At 39.3% G+C, this 22,357-nt stretch overlaps 1 protein-coding gene across 5 annotated transcripts; it reads right to left on the bottom strand.

Moving 5' to 3' along the window:
* Positions 1–1,525: 1,525 nt before the first annotated feature.
* LOC107810419 (putative tRNA pseudouridine synthase) lies at positions 1,526–17,859 on the bottom strand. Of its 5 annotated transcripts, none has more exons than XM_016635197.2 (8): positions 17,499–17,859; positions 17,384–17,419; positions 12,621–12,733; positions 12,366–12,514; positions 3,971–4,115; positions 3,250–3,699; positions 2,322–2,748; positions 1,526–1,993 (listed from the first exon to the last, which is right to left on the bottom strand). In XM_016635197.2, exons 1-7 carry the CDS (start codon positions 17,773–17,775, stop codon positions 2,323–2,325), a joined length of 1,596 nt encoding a protein of 531 aa, XP_016490683.2. In that variant the 5' UTR covers positions 17,776–17,859; the 3' UTR covers positions 1,526–1,993; position 2,322. The 5 variants fall into 5 exon arrangements, with proteins under 5 accessions (XP_016490683.2, XP_016490681.2, XP_016490682.2 ...); XM_016635195.2 differs by having other exon boundaries at positions 1,526–2,236; positions 17,499–17,858; XM_016635196.2 differs by having other exon boundaries at positions 1,526–2,002; positions 17,499–17,858.
* Positions 17,860–22,357: the final 4,498 nt, after the last annotated feature.

The raw sequence follows: 22,357 nt of genomic DNA, 5'->3' as shown, positions 1-22,357 counted from the left end.
TCCATATGTACTAAGCCGGGGGTGCTGCATCTTTAATGGATATAGGTGGTTCTACAGCAAACGACATCGATCAGTGGTAGCAGTAGACTCTCTTCTCAGCTGACTTGGTGAGCCCCATTTTATCTCGGGGTCATGTATATTTTGTTCCTTATGTATAATGCTTTGAGGTATAGCCGGAGTTTTTTTGCCGACACCATCATACTTTTCTTTTGTATCCATTAGAGGCTCCGTAGATATAGTGTGGATTATATCTTGGTTTTGGGAAAGTCAAACTAAAAGTGTTGTATTTGCATCACATGTTTCCACTTCTAAACTATGAATGTGTAATGTAATATTTTGTGAACTCTTGAATGAAGTTCTAATAATAATGAAATGGTGTTGTCCATGTAAACTTCTCATTGTCTAATTAATGGAATACATCTTTACTTTATTCATGGATAAGGCCGGGTAGATAGCATCTAGTAGGCTTGCTTGACCGGGATATCTCGGTTGAGTGCCGATCGCACTCCCCGAGGTCAGGGTGTAAGAGAAACAAAGGAAACACTTAATGAGAAAAAATCAAGACGTAGTAAACGTCAAAGAACAATACTTCCTTTGAACTAGATTTTCTAACATTCTTGTTGGAAAATGAGTTTCAAACGTTTGAAGAAGAAATGTCTTTATCGAAAGAACAATATGGGAAAGAGTTAGTCAATAATGAAATAGAATTCATATTAAACAAATATACTTAGGAATTGGTTGATCTTACTCTAGGGATCAAACCTTTAAGTTCCAAATAGATTTTCAAGAGGACTTGAATTGACAAAATATAATTTTGCTTTGCTTTTCAATACACTAGCAAGCAATAAGCAGAATATTTATATGATAAAATCTTGAGAAATAATTCTAGAGCTTGTTACCACTACTTTTAGCCTTTTCTTCCCGGTTGCCCGTCTTTGACTTATCCACTCTCTTAACTCAATGATCAATCATTTCGTAAATGGTTTGTAATTGGTATAGATACAGTAGGTGCTAAAAGATCTTCGCAAAAAAGTTACTTCAGCAGCACATTCGGTATTAACGCTTGATGAAAAGTGCACATAAATGGCAAGTTACAGACTCACAGTTTACAGAAATAATAATAATAATAATAATAATAATAATAATAATAATAATAATAATAATAATAATAATAATAATAATAATAATAATAATAATAATAATAATTGCATATGGTACAACATCAAACTCCATAAATTATAAATAAACTCATTAATTATACACATAAATTGATAAAGAACTTGAGCAACCTTTAACCGCACTCCATTCAATGGCAATAACATTATCTGCTAGAGTACTCCTCTTCTACTACCATCTAGACGAAATTCTTATTACACTTCTAAATGTGGTTGCCTATCATGATACACAAATTGCGATATGGAGAGCTCACTGTTCCAGGCTTAACAAGGCGGATGATAATAGAACTGATTTAAAGGGCAGATGATAATAGCATTTTTATGCAAAAAAGAATTGAAAAAAGCAGTAGTAGATCGAGAAGAGGCCGCCTGGGATTCAGCCTACATGAAACGAATGCATATGCATAAATGAGAGAAGCTGACAGTTAATACCACCAGAGAAATAGTTGTCTGGTGGTCAGATTTAATCCTAACATACAATATTGATTAACTGAAGAAAAGATTAATGCACATGTTGCTCCCCTTTGCATCACCTGTATTTCAATTGGTGATTAACTGCTTATATAGTGTCAACAGACAGAAAACTAATAGGCTGGAATCTTGAATGTGTGTTGACAGCTTGACATGTTTCTTCTACTACATGCCCAAAAGGTGGATCATTCTCCTTAGAAGAAATATCTGTTGTCCTGGAACAACCAGACCGGATTTCCTTAGAGTGGCCTCCAACTTGAGAATTTCCATCTTACAACCGAGGTTTCATCTAGGATGCTGGTTGACACATCTCAGGTCCCAGCTATTTAACCATCAGACGAAGCTTCCTAAATGGACTTTGGACATGAGAAGCACGAACCAACAGAAGAATACAATTAATTCCATCAAAAACTGCAATTGAAGAAGTTGTGCAGGAAGTTCTCATTGTGATACAAGATGGTGCAAAACACACAAAACGGAGACCTGATCTAGGTCTTCTAGCAGATATATGTTTAATGTTTTTGCACAGGCCTGAACTGGCCCAACCTCCAGCAAGCCAGGATAGGGAAAGGACTCAATAAAACACCAAACTGCAGAATTCAGTGACATTCACAATTTTAAATTTTAACAGGATGAACTTAACCAAGTTAATGCATGACAGTCGCGGTAATGTACCTTAGGTCAATACTGATGGAGCCTTAGTTCTGCTTTCATACTGTTCCTTCCATAATTTCCAAGAAATCCTTACTTCTTCCAATTGGGATTCTGGAATCCTTGTGTTTGCATCCAGTATCTCTACCCAGTCACTCCAAGGATATTTTGCGGGGTCCAAAAATTTAGACAGCTGAGTTAACATTGTGGAGTAATAGAACTCATCTACTGCCTTGATAATATCTTCGGATTCCAGTAATGTCAGCATTTCAGGTCTTGTTATGTTGCCAGGTTGGTTTCTCAAAGCAAAATTGTTCCCCTTCAAAACCAAAACTTCCGATGGGGCTAGGGGTAAGACAATCCTTGAAAATTTGCATAATGACATTCTCAAAACATCAGGTGGTAGAAGATTGCGTTTTATTGCAACTGCAGTCCCCACCATTTTGCGTATCTGAGTAGGAGCAATAATTTAGGCTTAGACATACACAGCATATCTTATCAAGAAAAACACAGATCAGAACAAAGCAAATGTAACAAGAGTAAAGACAAGGAAGAGCTGCATGTAATGAAACTGTAAAAAGAAAAACAACAGTTCAATCTGCTTAAATAACCATCAATCATAAAGTTGTCACTGGCCATCTCCTCGGCACATGCGTGGACTCAAATACGAGTATCCCATATAGTTATGTATCCAACATGCGTACATCCAAGTTCAAACAAATCCTTGGCGTATCAAATAAAAAATCTGGTGTATTTTGCAGGATCTGAGAGATGGATTCACACCCATGTCCAACCCGATTGACATGAGTTCGTCAAGGCAAATGAGGATCTTGGTAAGGTGCACAGACCTCATTGCTTACCAAGTAGCACTCTTGTGCAATGGCAAACGTATGTTCCATTTTAAAACATTAGAAAGAATGAACAGAGCAAAATGATAAATCAAGAGAATTACTTGATGTAACATGAATGATTCTCCACAGATAGAAACTTCAACGTAATTCATGCTCAGCAACTTCTCCAACTTTCCACAATGACAGTGAAAAATCCTTCGGAAATGGGCAGAGCTAAGCTTATCTCTTGCATCAGTTTCATGGAGCCATCTTGCTAGGATTGGTAACGCAGAATATAGTTCCTTTGAATGACTGAGTTTCTCATTATAGTTGCCTGCCTGATTTCTAGTAGACAAGTTGCATACTGGATTTTGATTTTCATCCTCAACAGTTGTCACAACCCCCTTCTCTTTACAGTTTTCTTCTCCATCGCTTTCCTCACACCAAGATATTTCTTCCTCAGTCGAGGGTCTCCCTTTTTTTAAGAGACAATCATATTGTAACAATTTTCTGGCAGGAGAATGTTTCCTGTACTTGGATCGTATTGTGTAGTTGTGGAAAGGATGCTCTCCCTGCAACCCAGTTCACGAACTAAGTGAAGCGGCAGAATAATTATTTTTGTCCCAATAAAAAACGATCAAATATCAGAAAAATGAAATCAGTATTTGACTTAAGAAGTCTTGCAGGTACAGACTGAAGCAAACTGAAATCCTGTAAGGTATTCCATATAAGCATGAAACAAAACCACTTATCAAAGAAGGCATATGAAAACAAATAAGAATTTAAAGAACATGAAGCATAACCATTAGAAGAAGAGAAGAAAACTGATAGACTTAAAATTACCTCGAAAGAGTTCAATATGTCATTAAAATTGGATAAATGGTAATCAATTTCAGAAGAAGTTGAGCCATTCTTTATCCCGATGATTTCAGCAGGAAGTAGATAAGAATACTTGCGTGCATTACACTCCCTTCTGGCATCAAACCTCCTGAAGCTCGGTTATAAATGAAGTGAGTATGAAGGAAACAGAAAAATCATAACTGCTATATCAATTTCAAACTGAACAAAGACAATATCAAGGACAGCAGACAGACTTTGGCAAATGGCTCAAGTCAACCAAGATCATGCAACAATGTAAAGAATGAAGCTCTGCCCCATATACTAATAACTGAACTCTGACTCAAAAAGAAATACATATAAGAGCAATCTTTCCCTTACTAGCATTATGGGCCCAGATTTACCCATATATCAAAATTAACTTCTGCACTAATCAAAACATAAGGCCCTGAACAACTGCTAAAAAAGGGCAACATAAGGTAAGGCACTGAACATTCTGCACTTGGATGCTTTTGATGCTATGTCGTAGCCTTCCAACCAATGGAGCATATTAGAAAGCATATCTTTGATAGCACCAAGGATAGAACATAACCACATGGAACACCTGTTGAGGAATCACCCTGACGACCTGTAATGAGATCTGTTACGCGGGCATTCCTGAGATTTCTTGGAAGGGCGACGTAAAGCTAAGCAACCAATGTCCATGTGGTCACTATCCGCAAACTGGGGTCCCTCCGCACGCTAGATGAGACTGTCAGTGTCGTATGGGAAAACCAATGTCAAGAGCAATTAAGAGAACAGAAAAGAGAATGAGAATGAAAGAAAGCTTGATTGCATTAATTAAAGCTATTACAGAAAGGCAACACGGTGTCGAGGGGAGAGATACCAATACTGAGGATTGTTTGCTTGCTTGAAAGTTTGATTACTTGATCCCCTAATAATGCTTAAAAAAATAAACCAAAGTTACAGGACTTGACATAACTAAGCTAGAAAGACATAATGGAAATATAGGAAGTAAAACCTAAGTTGAATGGACTCGGGTGCGGGTGTTCGATACGGGTGCGGATCTAGAGGTCGGATCCTTCATGATCCAAATTTTAAGATTCGGGGTACGGATACGGGTGCTGGGATTCGGCTAAAGTAATTCAAATATTTAAAAGCAGAGTTATAAAAATGTCTTAATTATAAAATATTATGTAGGAAACTTATAACGTATTTCGAGAAGGAGAAAATATTGATCAAGAGGAGAATCCGAGAAGGATATAAAAGGAAATAGACTGACATAGAAATTTCTATATACAATGATTTGAATTAAAAAATCATTGTATCTGTCCCGCATTTCTCCGTTGATTTTGGTCAAAGTACCCAAAATCGGTTGACCAGATCTGGTACGGATCCCACACCCACACTCACGTCGTGACGACACAGGTGCAACACCCAAAGTGAAGAGTCCGAGCAACTTAGAGTAAAACTACTCTATATTTACAATAAAAAGGACTTAGATTCCTACAAGGTAGAAGCATGTCCGTTGGCGGCAACCTTGTCTTTAGCATCAGAGTCTGCGCATGCGGCGCTGTTGGCATCTGCCTGCGGCTGGCCGCTGGCGAGGGCTATCGATGGGGCGACATAGGCACAGTCGTGCTTGTCACTTGGCACGACCAAGACCACGGGGTCGTCTGTGGCGCTAGGCGTTTGGGCTTTGACAAGATAGCTCTGCACTATCTCTAAATTTCGATTCCATTCCTCGAGAAGCTAGCAACTCGAGAAGATTTCGACATGTTTGGGGCACTAACAGAGTGTGGGAGTAGCGATTGCTGTCCGAAAACAATTTCAAAGCGCTTTTGTTTGTTAGAGCTCTTTTGTAAATTGAAACATAGTTGAGCACAATCCAGAAGCTTCACCCAATTCGTCTGCGATCCGGTAACAAAGGAGGTATTCCTCCAGCATGCCATTGAACCATTCCGTCTGGCCATCAGATTGCGGACGGAAACTTGAACTGTGGCTCAACTTGGACCTGAGGCACTTAAAGAGCTGAGTACAAAAGTTGCTAGTGAAGCTAGAGTCGTGTAACTAACGATGTCTTTCGGCAGGCCCCAATATTTGACAACATGAGAGAAGAAGAGTTAGAGTTGTATCTTCTGCTAATATATATTTTGGGGTTGCTATAAGTGTAGCTTATTTAGAAAACCGATCCACCACAATCAAGATAGTTGTAAGATCTCCGACCTTGGGCAATCCGGTGATGAAATACAGTGACACGCTTTCCCAAGGTCTTTTTGGAACAGGCAATGGCTCCAAAAGACCTGCTTGTGTCAAGCGGTCCGACTTGTCTTTCTGGCATACTAGGCAAGTCTTCACATACTGAGCAACATCATGATCCATTTTAAGCACGGCGCAACAACACCATGGTGCGTTCTTCAGCTCGGTGGCTGGCCCACAAAGTATCATGGCATTCCATCAGAAGAGTCCTTCGCAGATCTCCTCCTCCAGGAACATAAAGTCGGTTCCCTTTCACCTTCAGGAACTATCTTCCATGTAGAACTGGCGAGTGTGCAGCAGGATCCTGGGTGAGTAGATCCCGTATCTGATCATTTATAGTGGTGGCCACTTCGCTCCTCCCATAGGGTAGCGAGTAAGCACACCGATGCTATGTTAGCCCTCCGACTTAGCGCATCAGCAACTTGGTTGGTCTTCCCATTTTGGTACTCCAGGTTAGAAGTGAAATTCCGCTAGGAGTTCCTGCCACCTGGCCTTTCGGCCATTCAGCTTTGGCCGGGTCATAAAATGAATAACAGTCGTACAATCCATATCTTGCCACACAGGTTGTCTTGTGTCTGTCTCCCTCAGCAATCCGAACTTGCCACCCAGTCTATCGAACAAGTCTGCCATTAGCGGAATAGGGTACTTGTTCTTCACGGTGATTTTATTTAGGGCTCGATAACCCACAGAGAGTCGTAGGGTGCCATCCTGTTTCTTTTGGAACAACAAAATGGACTCATAAGGGGACTTGGAGGGCACAGTGATCCCCGTGTACAGCATTTTCGTCAACTGTCTCCGAATCTCGACGAGTTCGGGTTGTGACATTCTGCAAGACGCCCGGGCGGGTGGCTTCGCACCCGGCACCAACTCAATCTCATGGTCCACAGTGCGCCTAGGCGGGAGTCGCTTTGGCATGTCTTGTAGCATGACGTCTTCAAACTCCTTTAGCAGCTCCTTCACGGGTGCAGGAATGGGACCCGAAGAGCGTTCAATATCTTCAATACAGAGGGTAGCCAGGACCGTAGGTTCATGTCTTTTGACTCCCTTCTTCAACTGCAAGGCCGAGATATTCTTCGCCGCCATCTTTTTGGTTGTGCATGGGATAATGCAGGGGCTTGGCTGCGTTGGATCCCATCATCAGTAGCATATCTGCATAAGGTACAAGAATGGTGTTGGTTTGCCTGATGAATTCCAATCTAACTATCAACTCGAATTTATCTATGATCACCACACGCAAGTTGAACTTTCCTTTACAAGGACCAAGCTCACTGGCACTCCTTTGCCTATTCCACCGATTGGCTGAGGGGGTAAGTTGATAGCCTTGACACGACCTTTGCCCTTTCCCACAACTAGACCAAGGCGCTCTACCTGAGTTGATGCTAAGTAGTTGTGAGTAGCGCCAATGTCTATCATCTCCCTAATGGGCTTGCCATTAACTTTCATTTCGACGAACATTAGGGTCTTCTCTTGGTTAAGAAGAGGCCCCTCATCCGCCTTATTTTTTCCTTTCTTGGTGGTTGGGCATAGGTCCTTTTTCTAACGTATGCCGGCATTGGTTCCCGCTAAGGCCTCAAAAATAGAACAAACAACTGCGTTGAAGGCACCTATTGGTTCTGTTTGGTCAGCATCATCTGTGTCGTCATCCGTTTCCATCATCAAAAATTTGACGGGCGTTCACTTGTGCCTGTGGGCATTCATTGTTCCAATGTGGCCCCACGCAATGACGACATCCTAAAGGGGGCTTCCTCCCCCAATCGTTGTAGTGAGACGCAACACTATTGCTGCCTGAGGAAGGAGTCTTAGATTTGGTTGCACTCCAATCTCCCCCACGTCTATTAGGGCCACCATTGTTAGGTTGGCCCCCATTGTATCATCCTCGGACAGGTGTTTGAGGCCTATCTGTTATACCACATGTTTTCGTACGTGAGAATACGTCGTAAGTCAATTGATATAAGCTCAGAAATGAGATCATCTTTGAAAGTACATAAAGTAAGTTAATATCATCTTGTGAAATATCGATTGAAAGGCTTGTTAGTAATGTTGTTGATTGTTGGACTATTTGGGAGGTGTTCTTGCAGCATTTTATGGCTGGAAAATTTATGGAATAACCTGAGTTGTATATTGTGTAGTTATTATCATTTTCTTGAATATAAATAAGAGGGAAATGGCTCAACATATAGTGTTATTAGACATGAATAAAGCTTGAAGCTCGACGTGTTATTGTGTTGGTTGTGTTCCATATAGCTACTGATTGTTGTTTGGTTATTACTGCAATATAGGACGTGGGAAATGTAACAAAATCGGGGGAGATGCTGGTTGTTTTAATATAGAATGAGCTTGTCGTTCGTTATACTTTTAGTAGCTTAATGATAACATCATTATTGTGGTTGTGGATTAAGGTGCGACTAGTTGAGTTCAGCGTGGTTATTGGGCAAATTGCTACAGGTATGTACAGGTTAAACTCTTCCTTCATTTTCGCATGATCCCGTAACATGTGTTTAATAACGAGACATAAAGAGAAGTTTGTATTCCTGAACTTATGTACATTATCCTAGTCTCATAAATTACAATATTCTTCGTTATCGTGACTTTATATTCAATTAAGTATGGTCTTCTTCCGGTCAAGAGAGCAAAGGTTCTATATATACGTACAATATTATAGTATTTTCACCATCATCGAGCTATAATCGTCGGGCAGGCCCCAATTGGGCAACCTCTGATCAGATGGTAAGTTATACCCCGAGCCTAGTATGGCTGAGCGCCTATGAGCGAGGCTACTACGGCAGAACAGTTATACGTACCGAGCCCTATAGAGTCGGACAGTTATTTTAGTTATCAGTTCAGTCTCACCTTTCAATTATTCTGTTGCCTTACATACTGGGTACATTATTTCGTACTGACGTCCCTTTTTCTAGGGATACTGCATTTCATGCCTGTAAGTCCTGATAGATAGCTGGATAGACCTTCGTAGTAGATAGAGCCAAACATCAGCTTGATTGGTAAGCTCCACTTCCCCGGAGTTACCAGGTCTAAACCTTGGAGTCCATTTATATATACAGGTTTGATAATATATATATATATATATAGATTATATAGGTAGGTCAGGGCCCTGTTCCGACCATAATACATCCATCAGTAGAGGCTTGTAAACATATCCTGTCAGGCAGTGCAGTATGTTGGCCTGTTATGTATATTTTTTTGGTTTGTCTAGTTATGACGGCCTTGCCAGCCCAACTTTATATTGATGTTCAGTTGGAGCTAGTTTCTATTCAGTTTTATATTTTGTTTCACAAATTGTCCTGCAAAGTGGCCCTATGGCCAAGTCACATTATATGTTTAGAGTCCCTCAGTCTCAGGTTGGTACGCTCTGCCAAGTGAGGCACCGGGTACCGGTCTCACCTCACTAGATTTGGGGCGTGACACTATCCTTTCGAGCTTCCACTTGGTAGTCCCCAAGGCATTCCGCTGCTTGGATCGCGTTGGGTAAAGTGTCTACCCTTTGTCTTTGCAACTCCATACTGGCACAAGGTTTCAAACCTTCCGGGAAGGTGAAGAGTTTGTCTTTGTCCCCCATATCCCGTATGTTCAGCATGAGTGCGGAGAATTCCAGCACGTAATCTTGGACTGACTTGGTCTGGCGGAGCTCCCGGAGCTTTCTCTGCGCAGTGTACTCAACGTTTTCGGGGAAGAATGGTAGGCGTATGGCTGCCTTCAGGCCTCCCCATGTCTCAAAAGTATCTTCATCTGCTCTGATGGCTTCGAATTTTACCCGCCACTAGAGTTTAGCATCACCTTGAAGATACATGGCAGTAGTTGCTACCTTTTTATCTTCTTCTATCTCCCCCACGGCATCGAAGTATTGTTCGATGTCGAAGATGAAGTTCTCCATTTCCTTGGCATTCCGAGCCCCATAATAGGGTTTTGACTCAAGAATCTTCAGCTTTTGTGGCACAGGGGCGAGGTTCACAGCACCCCTGATCTGGTTTCCACCTCCTCGAAGTAGGCCTTGTAATGCAGCGTTGACAACATTGAGCTGACCCGTCAAGTTGTCTATGGCTTGTTGCATGGCAGTAACCATGTCTGCCTCCTGTGCCCTATAGGCTAAGTCCTCGATCTGCTTCTGTTGGAGGCCCTCGAAATTGCTGAAAATTTCGACGACATTTGTGGCTGCCGTTTGTCGGTCTCCTTCAGAGTCACAACTGATGTTTGCACTATCACCTTCGGTCTGCCGCATCCTGCAGTCCAGGTCGTCCAATCTTTCCACTGGGTTGGTTCTTAGATCAGGCACCATATTCACGATGGGTTGTAATACGTTTACCGTCTCTTCAAGGGCCGCAATGCGGTCCCATGATTCACTATGGTCAGAAATGGTGGTAATGACTTCCCTCGTACGATGTCGAGCCTAGGCTCTGATACCAACTGTTACGCGGTGCCTTCCTGAGATTTCTTGGAAGGGCGATGTCACGCTAAGCAACCGATGTCCGTGCGCTAGACGAGACTGTCAGTTCCGTACGGGAAAACCAATATCAAGAGCAATTGAGAGAATAGAAATGAGAATAAGAATGAAAGAAAACTTGATTGCATTAATGAAAGTTATTACAGAAAAGCAACACGGTGTCGAGAAGGAGGGACACCATACAGAGAATTGTTTGATTGGTTGAAAGTTTGATTACTTGATCCCCCTAATAATGCTTAAAAATAATAAACCAAAGTTACATGACTTGACATAACTAAGCTAAAGAGACATAATGGAAATACAGGAAGTAAAACTACTCTATTTACAATAAAAAGGACTTAGATTCCTACAAGGTAAAAGCAGGTCTGCTGGTAGCAACCTTGTCTTTAGCATCAGAGTCTGCGCGTGCGGCGCTATTGGCATCTGCCTGTAGCCGGGCACTGGAAAGGGCTGTCGATGGGGCGACATAGGCACAGGTGCGCTTGTCACTTGGCGCGGCCAAGACACGGGGCCGTCCATGGAGCTAAGCGTTGGGAGGCTTGCCAGGACGCCATGGGGCGCGTCTAAGGGGTCATGGGACATGGTTGGAAAGCCACCCATGACAGATCGCATGCCAAGGAACCCCAAGAGAAGTTAGTTGGGTAACAGATGAAGATCAAGAAGTAACTTTTTCTTGAAAAGGAGATAAGAGGAAGGGAATTACCTTATAAATGCTTTCATGTGCTTGTGACATCATCGGAAGAGGATATGAAGCCATTGCTTCAAACTTGAAATCGTGGCTCACAAGTCTGAAGCTACAAGATTGGAGTTTCAAGAGTTGAGGCCGTGGCCTCAAGCTTGAAGCTGTAGCCTCGAAGTCATTTTCACTCACCGGTCATTTGAGGCCGTGATCTCACAAGTCTGCCGAGATTTTTATTTAAGGGCAAGTTTGTCTTTTAATACAGTTACCTGGGGAACTATAAATTAGAAGCCTAGACACGTTTTTAGCAGCTTTTTATGATCATTGACATTACTTTGAGAGACGAAAATTCTTCTCCTTTGTTCTTTGAACAACTCTTGATTTTCCAGGTAAACTGATTCCTTGTTAACATTTCTCTGTCCTTGATAAACATGATTGGCTTTTCTATCCTAATTACAAAGTGTTTCATTTCTATAAGTGGGATTGTGGAGTTGAATTAGGATTCATGTTGGGTTTCCAGGGCTAATTTGTTGTCTGAATATTAGCAACTTTTTCAGTTTCTATACTGATTATTGTGTTAGTTTCATGCAACACATATCTTTATTTGTTTTAATCAACTCGTTCTTTAGATTGATTTGAATCCATTACAAACTCTAGAAGTCATGGTCAACTACTGCTTCCGCTATCTTGAATGTTATCATTCTTACTCTATGAGTTATGCTTGCTTAGCTTTTCGGGTTAGCCCAAAAAACTTGGTTGCTATTGCTCAAGAAGCGGGGAAGGAAGTACGTCTTTATTTTCACCTCAAAGCTTGAAATCTGCACATTTACATGCTGTTTTTTTACATGCACTTTAACATGCTTTTCCTCCAACAGTTAATGATAATGGAAATTCAGTCCTCAATGTGCTGACTTTTAATGCTTATCAGTTAAGACATGAACAAAAGTGAAAGTCACAGGCCAATGAGAGAAAACAGGCAAAATTCAGAAATAAGAGAAGAATCTCACTTTTTTGAGGGTAGGATACTGAAAACTCTGATGTTCTCTGGGAGGTATGAGTTCACACAATTAGCAAGAGAAATCCCGTTTGGGTCATCCTGCCATGCATCTTCCGGGATCTCCATTTTAAGAGATATCATGGTCGACAATGAATGAACCTAATGTGTTTTGCAATAGAATCAACATTATCGCAGGAGAAGACAATATTTTAGGGGAAAACAAAAAAGAATGCGAAGTGTAAGTTATAATAAATCTCTAGCTTACTCCTTTATCTGTTCGACTACTTCTCGCCCAACCAATTTTATATAAGTTTCCAAAATTACTGTCTCGAATACCTCCAGCTTTGAAGATAGCTTTTTCCAGTTCACCTTCAATGGCTGCATTACAGAACTATAATGATTTAGCAAAACTCCAAAACCTCACACGTGATGGTTAGGCTGATGGAATATGTATTCAAGTCAAAATTTACACAGTCGGTAAAAGAATAGAGGATTTGCACAGGGAAGGTTCAATTAAGTTATCATAAATATAACACTGAATGAAGTTCAGGCAAAATTCTCCTTCCAACCTAGCATATTCATGAATCAGAGGAGCCAATTCACAAGTATAATTATACAGTATTCCATTCATGTTTCACTTCACTTGATAATACATTTACCTTGAACACCCAAAATGCTAATCTCTCAAGTAAGAAACAAGCTAGTGATCCAGATGAAAATTACTTTCAGTGAATACGTTAATCACATAAATTACTAAAGAGTCGCACATTGGTATAGGCCATTTTCCAGTTATAGTTGACTACCATGCGTTGTTTTAAATAAAACTCAATTAACAATACCATCAAAAATCAAGAAATGGTGGGTTTTCGCCAATGCTTATCATAAGTCAAGCAAATCATAAACGCCAAAAAAAAATATATGAAGAAAAAAAAACATAGCATTGCCATGCCATTTCTTTTTCTACTCTCCACATGAAGAAGTTGGTAGTAAATGAGCAATGCAGAAAAATTAACTTCTGAAAAGGTATCATATTTTTTCTGGCGGTCAGGCTCGGTCTTTTAGGAACTGAATCCTAGTTTTTGTAATCATTTTACGTCTATTTCAGAAAGCAGTAGGCTGATTGTTTCTAATTATTTGTTCAGCCCGTATAGAGGCTAGATTTTGATGGATATACTCATTCAAAATTCATCGTTCTCTGTCTATTGTGAAACTAAACTTTGCTCCTCCGTTTTAATTTATAGCATTTGGTACAAGTACAGGACCCTAAACCTCCAATCTAGACCCTAATTGCAACAAGTAGAATAACCGAGGACCATTGAATAATACCTTTTAACAACTGATGTAGGACATTTATATTCCCCAATACCCTCACTTTATACCATTATCACCAAAAAAAAAGTCCTTAACATCAACCGGAACGTACAATTCGATTCTAGGGTTTACGGGTGGATGAAACTTCCTTATTTCTTATTTGTTTTTCCCTTTTGTAGGCTTAATTTTTTAAAAGAATGAAGTGACTCAACAGGCTGAAGAATAGCATTCAGCATAAATTGCAAGCTTAACAGGTTGAAGAGTGGTTTTGGTGCAAGGCAAGAGTTGACTCAAGATGCTAAAGAGTTCTCCTACTGTTGAGTTACTGACTCGATAGACTGAGTTGAGAGAGAAAAATCCAGAGCAACTCGATAGACTAAAGTTGAGAGAGAGAGAGAGAGAGCAGATTCCAATAAAATAGATCGAGATAACAGAACGTTGTTTTGAGATGAGCTTACCAAGTTTGGCTATGATACGGTACGAAAAACAATCTGAGCATCAAATATTTATCTGAAAAAATATGAGTATCCACCAAGACCTTAAAGAAACGAGTGAAATAACCCAGACCAATATAAACTTCTTTGAAAATCCTTAAACATGTATATTCTGTATCAGTATCGCAGCAACTATGTTTTTATAAGCTTACATTCTCTCTCATGGCATATAAAGCTTCACCCAGTGCTGCATTCTCCGATTAATGGTCATTATGACCATTGAAGGGTTTCATAGAAAATTTCCTAAAATCAAAAGAATAGTGGATATAGTTTCAAAAGTTATACCATAACTGCCAACTTGAACAACAGAAGCACAAACAAAAGGGGTAAATGGGTTGAAACTAAAGAATTTGAAGGCCAGAAGCTATTAATATAGGCAACAGAATGCTCATTCTTGGAGACAATTATTGCAAAGATACCTCCAAGCACAAACGAGACTATGAAAAAAGCACGAAGATTCTGCCAGGACCTAAAGCAACTAAGCAAGTAACATCAGGTACTCCAAGTTCGCACTCTAAACAGAGTTTGAGGCTTTGCGGAGGAAGTCAAAGCTGGGTGGCAATTCAAGCTTATAATCCACCTCTCCAATCCTCTCAAGCACCTCAAAAGCTGTTATTGGTTTCTCATCCGACCATATCTAGAGGAGCAAGCCCTTCAAGACTTTACAAAGTAGGCAGAATAACACCAAGGAAGAAAAAGATTCAGGAATGAAAAAGTGAAATCTCATAATCTAGGAAAAAGTGCCTTTGATGCTAAGGAATAAGAACACTTCACATCCTAGCATGTAATACAGCACAGGAAGTGTGGTAGGTGCACACCACAGGTTCATATTTGGCTGGTGCTGATCACAAGTAGTTCTTTCTCCAAAATCCTCCTTACTACTTAGTAAGAATACCACCTCTAAGAAGTTTAAGCATTTCTTAGTAAGCTATTTATAATTCTAAGTTCAAGGAATGATTTGAAATGTAGTAGCAAGTGAAAATTGAACACAAGACTGACTTCGACCAGATTCTTTATCAATATCTTGACCCTTGCTTAACTCCTAGTTCAATAAACAAGTCTCTGATAATCGGATCCCGAACAGAAGAGATACTTCCCCCTGCTAGGAGTAGACAAATGGTAATATTAAAATAAGGGAAAGAGATCGAAGGAGATCTTTCCAAACCAATCACAAAGGATGAGAACGAAGCAAGGGAATGTGCTGAGTGCTAGAGGTGTTATAATTTGGCCACTGAAAGCCTCGATGCTGAACAATATATCAAAGCACAACTGAGAATCATCAATTGCAGAATATGGCCAGAATACATCCTTGTCAACAACAACAACAATAACAAGACATCTAAAAAAAAACTTAGAATGGAAAAATTAAAGGAAAAAAATCAAATAACAACAGAGAAGTGTGAATTCTTGGCTAGCAATTTCTACAAAAGCTCATAAAAACTGTACAGCCCAAGTACATCGAAGATAATAGTTGGCACGGATACTTTTAATGGGAAGAGTTTTTGCAGTGGGGCAGAGGCGAAGCAAAGCATCATATGCCTACCAATATTGATGAGAAATAGCAAACCTATGGTAGAGAAGCAGCATGATCTCGAATAGCCTAAGGAGTCAAGTGAAGCTTAATCTTAAGTCTGACCAAAGAGTAATCTGCTTGGATGGCAGATCATGAAGTAATGGAAGATGACACGTAGAATTTTTTAATTTTTTTAATTTTTTTTGGCTTACAGAAGGTCAGAGAGCATCAAAGTAAGCAAAGGATAAGAAGATGTCAGCCATTAAAAGAACTCGAGCTAACAATGGCGGAAAATCAAAAAGAGGGCAGGAGAATGGGTGTTGAAGACAAAGAATGAAGATGTCAAACACAAGGTCAGAATTGTAGCAAAAGCGTACAAATAGGACACTAAGGAAGTTTTTGAACTTAACTGCAAAGCATGATACAATCCGATTGATTTTGCGACTGACAGCTCAAAACCAATGGCCAATACGTGTAAGAATTGTTAATTAGATAAAGTGTGATCCACTTTGCAGACCACTCATCTAGCATGAATTTCAACAAGGTTTCCAAAATACAAAGATATGGATGGAACTACAAATAGATAGTAGGAAGCCTGATGAATCACAAGCTCACCTGACATATGTACACAATCAGCATAATCAGTATGTATATGGACAAACCTATACAAATATTATCTCCTTGCAGCAAGTATTTGCAAGGCACAACCAGCCATGGTTTTCTGTACAAGAAAGGAGGAAATTCAATGTTGATGAGGTTGTGATTACATGGGGACCAAGACAAAAGGAATAGCACCACTGAATTTGTTTTCATGTTTGGATCAAACGCAAATTCATGACCATCCAAGAACATCTGATAATAACCCCATCCACTCTACAAGCAGTGTTTGTAGCACCAGCAGCCTATGCATGTCAAGCTATTGCTGGGTAAATCTAGTGCAAGCAAATAGAAACTACTACCCTGTATAACTACAGTCGATAATAACTCAATAATCAATTTGTCCAAGAACCCAAGCAAGCATATATAAATAAGGTATCATTTTCAGGAGACCTCACAAATGACACCATATTTAAGTTGCTTAGTTCAAAAATCAAGACCAAGCAACAAATAACCTTCGACGGAGGTGGGCTTTCTCAAGTTTAGAGACATGTTCTATCTGCTCATAATAACAATTTGACCCCATGTAAACTATGTTACAAACATCAGTTTAAGAGAAGGATTTTTGGTGGTCTTTTAGGAACTGAAATCCTAGTAGGAGAAAATATATTCCATTATATTAGGAAGAATATCCAGGTTGTTACTTGTTAGCTGATTTATGCCCATTTTATTGCACCAAAGGGTATTGCCTAGCAGTCAATAAAGCAAGAATGGACCATGGGAGACCAAGGTACAAATCTCAGAAGTGGCAAAATAAGCAACTACTCGTAAGTGATTTACTCCCATCTGCCTAAGCCTTACTAGTCAAAGTTAGTTACTACTTGTGCTGGTGAAAGGTAGAAGATATCTAGTAGAGTAGTCGAGGTGCATGCAAACAACCCGAACACCACTGTAATTAAACAATGCCCATTTTATCGTATTCCTGATGCTATATGTTAGCTTGTATAAATGCTAACGGTAGCATTTGATGAATAAGATACATCCAGAATGCATCCGTCCTTTGTCTCTTTTAATTCATAATACAAATTCAAAACAGAAAGAATAGCATCTTACTGGATAGTTCATGTTCATCTCTTTGCATTTGCAAACCTGCCACAAAATTGAAGAAATTTGTGATTATTAGTTTAAAACATTTCTTTTTGGACAGCTCGTGGAGAGAAAAGGAGACCTCGATAATCAGAACCCACGTATCCCACGCGCATCACCACTTTCTTTTTAATGAAAGGCTCCCATTTGTTGCTCCTCGCCGGAAATATGGTGGAAGGACTTGTTGATTGAGGCGGCGGCGGAGATAAGTCTTCAGCGGTGGTGGTGTAAGGCTCAGAAGGTATTACAGATGGTGAAGTGGAAAATGAACACAGAACGGTTAGAGGCTTTGTGGTGTATGAAGAGAATCTGAGGTTAGTTAGAGGAATCAAAGGAAGACGAAGAGAAAGGGCTGTCATGGCTAGAGAAAACTATCCACAATGAACACACAATCCCGCTAAACTACTGTTTTGCCAGTAATAGAAAGGATAGTTACATGGGCCAAATTGAATGAAGAAAAGGGCACTTTGATTAACTCAAAGTTAATTAAGAAAATTTGGGGATTGATTATAAGCTATATTAATCTATCTATAAAGCGTTTACAATCAGTAAAGTCAAATTTATAAGTACTTTCTAGATAAGTGAATTAATTTAATTCTGAAATAGTAAAAGAATTGAACAAATATGCAATACATAGCCTTGAGATGAAAACGAAATAGCATAAATAATAGTTCCGGGAGCAGGACTTCCGGGCACAGTGAGCACGTTATTTTTGCTCTATACAAATTATTCCCAAAAATTTCAAAACAAAATAATTTTTCCATTATTTGCGATTTTTGTGGATTTTAGTGGTATTTTCTGTTATTGTGTGAATATTGTCTGTGCCTGTTTATTTTTAGTAATGAAAAATACAAAAATATATTGTAATTGCATTTAGGATTTAATTTGACATTTTTGAATTAATTAATAATTAGGTGTTTTATAAAAATGAAAAAAAAATCACAAAAATAGTTTATTCTTGTTTTTTTTTATTTTTTAGTCTTGAATTTTAGTAGTTTTTCCTTTGATTTGGTACTTAATTAATTGGGTTAATTATTATCTAGAGATAATTAAGTTAATTTTGTGGAATAATTTGGTTTAGGGATCAATTTAGGATTTAAATTAATTTTGAGAAGAAAATAGTTTGGAAATAAATAGAAAGGGAAAGGAATTCTTGGGCCAATTCAATTTAATCCCCAAGCCCAAATCAAATACACCTAATACCCAACCAAAACCAACCCAAAACCCATGCCATACCCGGTCCGTTCAATTCAGACTTCAGAGACGACTCAAACGACGTCGTTTCAGTGTCAACCAATCTCAACCATCCATTCCCCACATCCAACGACCAGGACTTAACACATTACCCGTTTAACCCGACCCTGAACCGTTTCCCCCTAAACCCGATCCAGCCTCTAATCCTAATAAACGACACCGTTCAAATTTATCAAATAATCCAAGCTGTTGATCTCGTTTGATCGAACGGCCTGGATCCAATTCCACCCCTAGTATATAATTACCCAAACGGACCCCGCCCCCCTCAGAACCCCCCAATCTCATCTCTCGTCTCCCTCACCCAAACCCTAGAGACCAGCTGCCACCATACCCTCACCGCCTTAAGGTGGCGGCACCGGTTCCGTTCACCACCAAAAATACACCCCAGAACCACAACAACTTCCTTTTCTCAAATCCCAACTTCACTTCCTTCGAACATCTTTGGAATTTCTCGAATTTTGATTTAAATGGATGAACCCTAGCAGCCGCCACCATTCCCCACCACCTTTCGGTGGCGGCGGCGCCTCCAAACACCTCCAAAGTTACACCCCATGATCATCAAGACCCCCTCTTCCCAAATCCTTGCTTTGTTTCTCTCGAATATGGCATGAACCCTTCGAATTTCAAATCTAGGGTTCGAGCCATAAAAGCCCAAAGCCAAATTCAGACATGCAAGACTACTCCTTCAAGTTTTCTCAAGTATTCAGGACGGTTTGGTCACAAAATAATGCTGCTCGTTTGTTCTTGGCAAAGAACAAATGATTAACATTATTTGGGGACCAAACTGGATTATCAGTTGAAAGTTCAAGTGTAGGGTGAGTTCATTCCTATTTTTTACGATTATTCTCATTAGTATTATTTTGATATTCGTCTTCCTCCTCTCTTTTTCTTTTTTTGGTCAATTTCAATTGAAATTCGATCAGTTCTTTGGTATAAATTATTTCTATTCACTGTTGTTTCTTTAAGATTGGTTTTGTGGATTTGTTTCATATAATTAGGATATCAGCTTGTTTTAAGACTGTGAAATTGCATCTCGTTTAATCACTTAGTCAGAGTAATTGAGATTGTTTCAATAATTTGGTTTAACTTCTTGTTTAATTATGTTGATAAGAATGGATTAGTATAAGTTTTAAGTAGTCACCTAATTAAGAAGCTTCTATAGTGGTAGGGTTTAGATCTCACTACTGAATAAACTAAAACCTTAAGAATTGAGTGGAATCGAATTTTAAATGTTGAAAGGTCACTCTGTGAATCCAAAAGGCATTTCCCATTGCCTATTTAAGGAAACAGCACACTGAGAAAGAAAGAATACAGACTGGATACTGAAGAATACAGAGAGATAGAGTACAAAGATAGAGAAAGGAGAGCTTAGAGACTTTAAGCGATAGAAAATCCAGAAAACCAAAAACGGCTGAAGTTCTGAAACTGCACTGATTTCCAGCACTTTTGCTTGATAAAAATTAATCAAATTATGTATTAAGTGAGTCTTTCTAATTTTTTTCATGAGCTAAAATCTCTAAAAGCTTCACATTCTGCACTTGAGTTGAGAAATGGTTTGAATTTGGGGGTTCTGAAAGCTCTGTTCTAAATTTTGCTGTTTGGTTACTGTTTGATTGGTTCTGGGCATTGTTTCATAGCTGTGACTGCTGCTGCTTGGCTACTGATCTCACATTTCTTACTTCCTCTCATTTTCCAGGTATGCTTCAGCATTTGAATAGCATATGAGATGTAAAGAGAAGCCATGTAGTTGATTTAGATAGTGAATAAAATGGCCTCTGTTTTTAAATGATTTGTTCATTGTGTTTTCTTGTCTAAATTAGCTTGATTACCTGGACATTATTGTATTCAGTCATGACTTATGCTGTATATTTTAGGAAGATGCTTGAACTTTGGTTTTGTTATTTTAATTCTAGATTAGATGAACTCCTTCTCAAATACTTGTGTGTTGGGACTGTTATGAATGGAATTTAGTGAGTGTTGTTGTTATTCGAGCTAATAGTTTGAGTCTTGCATCTTTCATTTATGTTTAGGTTTGATCACATGAATTGCTCGTTGGAATTGTTGCTGGAAACTCTGTGGTTCAGTATTAAAATTAAGTAATGTTTGGTTGATTGTGAAATGCATATGGTTTTATCATCAGTAGGGTGGGTTGTTAATGCCAAAATTAACATGTGTTAAAGAATAGTTTGGGTCCTTGTTCACCTCGACATTTCTTGTAGTCAGGCATAAGGCTTTGGGTTCTCAATATGGTTAGTGTTGAATAATGGATAAAGTTTCCTAGCTAATACATATAGTGTGTTAATACTAATTAATTCAGGTTTTAATTGTAGTTTATCTTGAATTGTAATTCATTTTAGCATAAAATATGTGCTGTTGAAAATTGGCCTTAATTCAATGCTGGCCGTGCCTGCGTGAGTTCGATCCGCGAGCCCAGTATAGGCGTGATTTCATTGAGGCCCGCGCTCCTCTCATGGGCTTGAATCTGAAGAGACTTGTAAAAATCAAAATAACATATTTTGGGCCTACTGAGTTTCGCTAGCCCAATTCCCTCGTTTGTTTGGTTGTTAATAACAAATTCAGTTCGGGCTTTAACATTGAGTATATGTTGAACTCCTGGGGTTTCTTTTCTTTCGTAATTAATTAAGTTCACTAAATGAATTGGAGGCGAGCCACATTAGACGAATCATAATTTGTGGCCCTTACGGGTTAATTCTTAAACTTTTGGTTAAAATAAATCGAGGTGTGCCGTGCCGGACAAAAATCTCAATTGCATGGCCCTCGTTTAATTAATCTTGTTTATCCTTAGAAATCGAGGCGTGCCGTTTAGCGAATTTTCATGGCCCTCGCAAAGTTGCAAACGCGTAGTTGCTTTAGGCGCGTTACTTTAATAATTTACCTTCCTAAACTCGGGTGCGCATTTATGTGACCCAAATCCAAATCTCAACAATGTTAAATAAAACGTGTCTCGGACTGTGGTACATTTCATATGGCGTGGTCCAAAGACGTGTTTTAGATGACGTTGAAATCTCCCTAAAATTAATTAAAGCGGTTTTAAAGTTAAAATGCACATAGGTTCAAAAATATTTTAAATTAGATAAATAGGCCAATAATAACACTTGAGAGACCGTGCTATAACCACGGAACTCGGGAATGCCTAACACCTTCTCCCGGGTTAACAAAATTCCTTACCCGGATTTCTGGCTCGCGGACTGTATTACAGAGTCAATCTTTTCCTCGATTCGGGACTTGAACCGGTGACTTGGGACACCATTAAACTATCCCAAGTGGCGACTCTGAATTTTAATTGAAATAAATCCCATTTCGATTGTCCTTTAATTGGAAAAACTCCTTTATACCCTTCCGGGTGTAGTAAAAGGAGGTGTGACAGCTCTGGCGACTCTGCTGGGGACCGAACCCAGAATCTCTGGTTTAGGGTTCAAGAATTTGAGCTTAGAATAACTGTTATATTCGGCTTTATTTATTATCTGGTTTTATTCACATGTTTGGGCATAATGTGCTAAATGTTGCTTTTTACCGCTTTGATATTGTTGAATTGTATATAAAATTGCTACGAATTCCTCCTCTCTCTGAGTCTTCTAAATCATTTGAGAAGTGTGCACTTCCTGTGACTTCTTTTCCGTTAGAGTCATATCCCAAATTTAGAACGAGGTTCGGACAAGTTGCAAA

This window comes from Nicotiana tabacum, chromosome 10, assembly GCF_000715075.1.
Source record: "Nicotiana tabacum cultivar K326 chromosome 10, ASM71507v2, whole genome shotgun sequence".
Taxonomy (NCBI): Eukaryota; Viridiplantae; Streptophyta; class Magnoliopsida; order Solanales; family Solanaceae; genus Nicotiana; species Nicotiana tabacum.
The sequence above is the reverse complement of the archived record's forward strand: the minus strand, read 5'-3'. Positions and strand labels throughout refer to the sequence as shown.